The sequence below is a fragment of the Cryptomeria japonica genome, chromosome 11 (genome assembly GCF_030272615.1).
Source record: "Cryptomeria japonica chromosome 11, Sugi_1.0, whole genome shotgun sequence".
NCBI classification, from domain to species: domain Eukaryota; kingdom Viridiplantae; phylum Streptophyta; class Pinopsida; order Cupressales; family Cupressaceae; genus Cryptomeria; species Cryptomeria japonica.
The window spans coordinates 259,745,283-259,752,638 of record NC_081415.1 but is presented as its reverse complement, the minus strand read 5'-3'; the positions used below and the strand labels follow the sequence as shown (position 1 = coordinate 259,752,638).

Here is a 7,356-nt window from a genome sequence, read left to right as displayed (position 1 = left end):
TTGTTAGTTAAGGGAATGCAAACGGTAATTCGAAGAAATCCATAGCTCGTGAAACTCTCTTTTCTTTTTTATTGTTTTTGTTTAGTACTTCCAGATACTGTCAAATCTCATGTACCAGAGCTGTGGAATTAGAGCACTGTCTTGGAGTTAAGTTTGAAAATGTTGATCGCCGGGGATTTACTGAGTGGATAACTATTTGCATTTAAACTTGAAGAGATGTGGGAAAACATAAGAATCTATGTGAAATGAATTCCAACATAATAGTGTAGCAAAATTGTTTACAATTGAAAATGAAGTACAGAACATAAGCATTCCAAGTAGCCATGTCTTCATAATCATGTCAATTCCTAAATAAGAAAGAAATTACAATATAATATAACTCATGGAATGAACTTTTCCAGTTATAATATGTGTAATTTACGATGCAGGTTTGCTTGATTTATCTCATGTAATGTCCAGTTGTTTGCATAAGACTTCGATTTGGTAATTGAAAGTTTAGGCTTTTACAAAATTAAAGTTGGAGCAACAAGCTCAGAATACATGGCACAAGAATCACCGTTAGTAGCAGCTGAAGAATCACCGTTGCTGGAAATTCGCTGAAATCGTTGACTCCATGGACTAGGACTACACGGAAAATTGCTATACGATTGGAAAACATCATATGTCTTGACCAAAGAAAAGTAGATGATAAGAGCATCCTTCATCCTTGTGCCAGGAGAACTTTGCCTTAGCTAAGGTAAGTATTCGATGGCATACAAGAGGTTGAGCAGAAATACACTCATGGCAGAAATTCATCATCATGGCAGAAATTCATCAGCTAGAGAAAAGGTGGACAACTGGTATCTGGCAATCTAGTGAGATGGTAAAAAAAGTAGTGAAATTTTATATCCCTAAATTTAAAGATAATGAAATAAGTCCCCAGTGACAAAAAATAGAAATTGTTCTTACAACTTAGATTTTTAACTGCACAACCCCACTCCAATCCAGAGATCATGGTGATGAATCAACACCCTTATCTAAAGGCATTATCAAGTCAACAGTTTCAATGGAGCCAAGAAGTGCTGTGACTGCTAGTGCTGACAAAGATAATGGGGCTGGAAACCTTTTCAATTCTCACCCTGCATGCTCACAAACCTTAGATAGAACTTAATAAGTTAATTGTTATAACAGAGAGTTGCATTAATGTGACTGAAGTTTATGTTACAGTAAGCCAAGACTAAAAACTAGAAAAAGAGAATGAGAAAATGAAATAGGACCTGTACTGTGATGAAAGATGACAAGATTATCACAAAACTGTTAAGAGGTAAAATGCTTCCTGTGATAGTTTTGTCAGAATTCCCCTCATGTAAAAAGTCAGGTATGATGCTTTGTGAATGAGGGTCCGATGAAGGCCAGAGATGGGTTAACGCAGTAGCAGGACCTGCAGGAAACTCATAGCCATTATTTAACAGACAAAAAGCACTGTACCCACAATCTTGAATCCGCTGTGAGCACTCTTAATGTCTACTAAATGAAGGTTATCAAAAACTCTGTACCCAACAATAATTCCATGTCTTTTCTAGCATTCAATGTGATGAGATTTTTTCAGATTTCTGGAGATTGTTAAAACCAATGGCTGAATCTTATTGGGTCAGTCTATTCTAGAAGATAAGATTTCTCATTCTGTTAGATTTTTCCACATTTTCTTTTGCCATGTTTTGTGTCATGGGACTATAGAAATAAATAGTTTGTTTCAAAGGAGGAAAAAAAAAAAAACAAAAAAACTGTGCAATGAATCTAGCAAGTATAAGCCAATAAGAAAAGAGAAAAATAATTTTGTTAAAATTATCAAAATATGTACAAATAATGAAACTATAGAAATGCAATAAATTCAATAACATGATTGGTCAACTTAAAAAATAATTGCATCTAATGGAAACTAATACCGATGATCTTTTAGGTACTTGTCTGTGAGATCCAAGCACTTCCAAGAACTCAGACTACGCCTGTAAGCAATCCCAAGCTCCAGAACCTGCACACACACACTTGCACAACACGTACAAACTTGCACAGTGGAATCCTTACACAATGAACACAATGTTGGGGCAATAAGATAGCTTTATTGATCTGAAGAAATGGCCCCTAGCCCGGTCTACAAACAATTCCAACTATGTCGTTGGTCACTACCCCGAGTACTTCCCAAGCACCCGATTACAAGTTCTCGCCCCTGGATCTGCATCCACTCTTGAAACACCGGTACAGATACCACTGCACCTCGCCCCTGGATCTGCGTCCACTCTTGAAACACCGGTACAGATACCACTGCACCTCGCCCCTGGCTGTAGCTTCTCATGTAGACTCTAAATCCACAAAGACCTTGTCTCCTTCGGAACTCAACCTGGCGCACTACTGACTCTCTCGTGAGCCCGCGACGACTTACCTAGTACACGACCCAGGCCCCCTCCCTGAACAAGGACCCCAAGTCTCACTGTTGTTTGTGGATACCATTGATTAGTTAATTAACAGTCACAAGAAAGCTGTGGAGGATAATAAGAAGTTGAGCCACAGGGTTCAAATTCTGGAAACGATCAGTATTGGAGAAGGCAAATCTATGGCAGAATATGTGGAGGACTTGAGTAAAACTGTTGCTAGAGCCGAAGAGATCAGAGATGCCTTCAACCCTAGGTTCGAGTATGTGGAGAAGGCCTTGGAAGAGATAAAAAGCAACGACAATGCAACTGACTAGAGAATGGTGGAAACTGACAGCAAATTCAACAAAATTGAAAACTGCCTCAGAAGCATAGCTGATCAAAGCCTTAACATCTTGAAGGCCTCGGCAGCCAACACCAAAATAATTATCAGCAAGCTCGAGAACGATAAGGATTCCTTGGAGCTGGAACCTGACAAAGATGGCATGGGAGAGGTGCATGGACCCAAAACAAGGACTAGAGGCAAGAAGGAGACAAAGACAAATAAGGAAATTGAAGAACTCAAAGCTGCGTCGGCAAACTATGACCTGCTGGTTTCTAAGGCGGCTGATCTAATTAAGTCCTTGTAGTTGTTTGTTGTTTTGTTCATTTTTTGGTCATTTCGATAAGTTGTTCCTTTCTTTTGCTGTCCGTTCGGCACACTGGCCTTCTTGCCAGTCTTTTGCATGCTGTTTTTGCTGGTCTTGTTGCTTTATGATGAACTATCTTATGTTCCTTTGTTAAAGGTTTCGGGTCCTTAAAACCTGTTTTTCATATTAATCAGAACATTGCATCTATTGTCAAAAGCTAAACTCACCGAAGTCAGCTATCAAAGGTGGAACCTTTGCAAATCTAATGGTGATTGTGAGATGAATTATATTAGAGATTGAAGTGAATATTTGCATTAGAATATTTAAGATCTGGTTAAAGTTTGCTTCTTATGTTAACTGTGTTTCTTCAATTCCATGAAAAGTAGTAATAGATGTCTAGCAACCGTGTTCTAAATTTTATTCTGAATGTTGTTCCAGACATTTCTGGAAGTGCCTGTAATATATTGCGTATATCTATCATGCTGTTGCAACTTCTGAAAAAAAAATTGCCTCAGGCTTCTGTCTTAACTATTTAGTATTCTTCGAATGCCCGGTATTCAAATCAAGAGGCAAATGACTTGGCCAAAGAGATTCTAGCCTTCAAGCTTTCCTCAATACAAAATCCTGTATATGTATTACTATTCCGTTAATCATTAATAATGTTGAGCTTCACCTTAAACAAACTTTTAAATTGCCACTGAATTTGACCTACAAATCCTTCTTGTATACAGTTTATAGGGAACATAAAATATTTTGTCTGAATTATTCTTGCCTTGTAAATATTCAATCCTACATATCCTGTTTCACATCATAGAAGAAAGCACACAACTGGTCTTGTACTAAAAGTATCTCCTGCAATTTCTAAAGAAAAGAATGTTGAATGATACTTTCTTGAATATTCATGACATAAAATAAAAGATTTGCCAAACAGTATGATCTTTGAAATGGGTAAAGCTTCAAGATTTATCAATTAAGTTGTCTTGAGACAGACTCATGTAAGGAGCAGGACAGCAATTACGAAAAATCATGACAAGTTTCAAATATGCCAGTATATCTATCATGCTGTTGCAACTTCCGAAAAGAAATTGCTTCAGACTTCTGTCTTAACTAATTAGTATTCTTCGGATGCCCGGTATTCAAATCAGGAGGCAACTTCTAGCCTTGAAGCTTTCCTCAATGCAAAATCCTGTGTATGCATTCCTTTAATCATTAATAATATTGAGCTTCACCTTTAAAAAACTTTTGAATGGCCACTGAATTTGACCTATACAACCTTCTTGTATACAGTTTATAGGGAACATAAAATATTTTGTCTGAATCATTCTTTCTTTGTAAATATTCAATGGTACATATCCTGTTTCACATCATAGAAGAAAGCACACAACTGGTCTTGTACTAAAAGTATCTCCATTTTCTAAAGAAAAGAATGTTGAATGATACTTTCTTGAATATTCATGACATTATAAAACAGATTTGCCAAACAGTATGGTCTTTGAAATCAATATAACTTCAAGATTTATCAATTAAGTTGTCTTGAGACAGACTCGTTTGCTTGTGGCGGAAGGAGCAGGATAGCGATTACGAAAATCATGTCAAGTTTCAAATATGCAGGGAGAATTGGAGAAAATGGATATTTTGGGTATTATCGTTTTAAATTGCCAGTCTATCACTCATGTTTGTAGTGGGATTGAGAGTTGTTGAGATTCGGACAGTCAGTCTCTCACTACTCATGTTCTGAAAAAGAATGGTTATGATTGTGCAAGACTAGCTGTAACAGACACTATAGAATTATCTATACATATACTCAGTTAACTTGTCTTAATATAATTCATAGTATATAAAGGTATGAAAAGATTTAATCCTATTTAGAAGTGCTTTGGTTAAGGTGAAGGTCAGTGCAACCAGAATAAAATGAAATCTTTTAGCACAGAAATGAACGAAAGTAAGTTATAACATATCTATTGAAGAAAGATCCTCAAATTGAGAACGCAACTTCATACAATGAGAAAAGAAATATACAGGAGTGACTTCAACAACCTGTCACTCTCAAGGTATCAGAACTATGATCGTTTAGAAATAATAAAAGCTTTGCTATTTGCATAGTCTTTTAATTTTTCTATTTGACCAACATCAATCAGCCAGCAGAAGAGTATCTTAACAGTCTTATCACTTGGAGCACAGCCTTGCTTTTGCATTTGATCCATTACAAAAAAGGTTTTTTCCCAGTCACATCTCTTGCGAGCACCCCGAAATAATGTGCTGTATGTGACCTCATTTGGAACCAAACTTTTTGCTCTCATTTCATCTAACATTGATAAAGCAGCATCAAGTTTGTCTTCTTTGCATAACGTGGCAATTAGTGTGGTATAGGTTACAACATCTGGAGCAATGCCAACCATTTCCATGCTTTTAAAAAGCTTTAAAGCCTCACCCATTTGGCCAATTTTACAATGACCATTAATCAGATAGCTGTAAGCCATTACATCAGGGACCTTGCCTTCATCAAGTATCTTATTCATTAGGATATGAGCGCTAGCAAGATCACCTGCTTTACACAAACCATAGATGATCGTGTTGCAAGTCACTTTATCAGGTTCCAAACCCTTTCTTGTCATTTTTTCTAACATTTGAAATGCCATGCCCATGTGTCCTGTTCTACAGAATGCAGCAATCACAGAGTTGTATGTAACAACATCTGGGTGTAAACCCTTTTTCGACATGATTTGAAAACAATCCCACGCCTTGTCCATCTGTCCATCTTTGCATAGCCCATTAATAACTGCATTGAATGTCACTTGATTGGGGAAAGGACCAAACTGTATCATTTGTACAAACACATTATACGCCTCCTCTATTTTTCCAGCCTTGAAAAAGGCATCTATCAAGCTGCTACAAGTGTAGGTGTCAGGGAAATAGCCATTTTGTATCATTTTGCATACTAATGCTAGAGCTTCATTTATTCTTTCTACTTTTAAGAAACTATGAACCAGGCTGTTATATGTAATAATATTTGGAGAACAATGGGAACGTCTCATTCCAATGAATAAGCCGATAGCTTCATCTTCCCTACCCACCTTGCAAAGACCATTAATTAGGGCACTGTATAAAAAAATATCTGGAAAAATGCCACCTTGTATCACTTGAGCCACCAATACTAAAGCTTCATCTACCCTACCTTTCTTGCAGAGAGTGTCAATTAAGGTGTTGTAGGTAACAATATCAGGAAAACAATGGATATTCCTCATTTCGTGCAAGAGCTCGTGTGCCTCCTCAATTTTACCCCATGTACACAAAGTCTTTAAGAGGATGCTGTAAGTATGTAAATTTTGAGGGATGCCCATCTCTTCCATTTCAACGAGGAGATAGCAAATTCTACGGCGGTCGCCATCATTCCTAAGACCATCTAAAAGCACATTGAAGGTTGCAAGAGTGAGAGGAAGGCGTTTAGCAATGGCTGAGCGGAAGAAATCCCACGCCTTGTTTGTGTTCCCCGATTTACAGAGAGCCTAAATAGTTTTAGTGAAATGTACAACATTGAAGGTAGGAGATATGTCTGGTAAAGACTTGTCAGTATGTGAGGGTTTGTGGTTGTTTGCAGAGCAAGACAGAGGGCGTAGAGAGAATGAAAACAAATAAAAGAAGTGGGTAGTAGAGGTTACCTGTTTCGAGATTGGGAGTGGGCATTTCATGGTGATGTTGGTAGCAGAGAGGCTGATCTACGCTTTCAGATTTTCTTCTCAACCAAAATGAAACCCTACAATTTGTTTCCTGGCCTTTCCCAGCATGGAAATAACCCACCATTTCTAAATGCCCACGAAAACCATATTCTTAATAACCCCTCAATTTAAAAAGAGCTCGTGCGCACAGAATCGGTCAGGTGCTGTGGGTAAGTTATTATTTTTTTAAGTGATTCATTTTATTTTATTTTATTTTTACTGTTATTAAGCTTTTTAATTTTTAATTTTATGTTCAAAAAGTAATTGATATAGGGGAAAGGACTCACTAGTTGTGCACCCTAACTTTGCGCTTCTCAAAATTCTACTTGGAAATTTCAAATCACTCTGATTTTTTTACAGCAGCTTACTTGGCAAGTCCCCTGCTTATAACTAAGGTTTCAGGGCCACATCATCAAATATGATGCCACATCAGCATGCTTTTGCCAAGGTGTCCAAAACAGCCTCAAAAAAAAGTGAGACCAATAGGTGTGCAAAAGAGACCCCAATAGTTATGTAGCTGACATGGCATCACCTGATTGGTTACTTTTTACAATATTAGTACATTTCTTAACAACTATTGGTACATTTCCTAACAATTGTTGG

General features: G+C 37.3%; 1 protein-coding gene across 2 annotated transcripts; it reads right to left on the bottom strand.

Moving 5' to 3' along the window:
* Window positions 1-392: 392 nt before the first annotated feature.
* Window positions 393-6,904, bottom strand: LOC131859842 (uncharacterized). Of its 2 annotated transcripts, XM_059214013.1 has the most exons (3): window positions 6,697-6,904; window positions 1,257-1,420; window positions 393-1,118 (listed from the first exon to the last, which is right to left on the bottom strand). In XM_059214013.1, exons 1-3 carry the CDS (start codon window positions 6,836-6,838, stop codon window positions 1,107-1,109), a joined length of 318 nt encoding a protein of 105 aa, XP_059069996.1. In that variant the 5' UTR covers window positions 6,839-6,904; the 3' UTR covers window positions 393-1,106. The 2 variants fall into 2 exon arrangements, 1 of the variants encoding a protein (XP_059069996.1); XR_009359388.1 differs by lacking the exons at window positions 393-1,118; window positions 1,257-1,420 and adding an exon at window positions 1,934-4,223.
* Window positions 6,905-7,356: the final 452 nt, after the last annotated feature.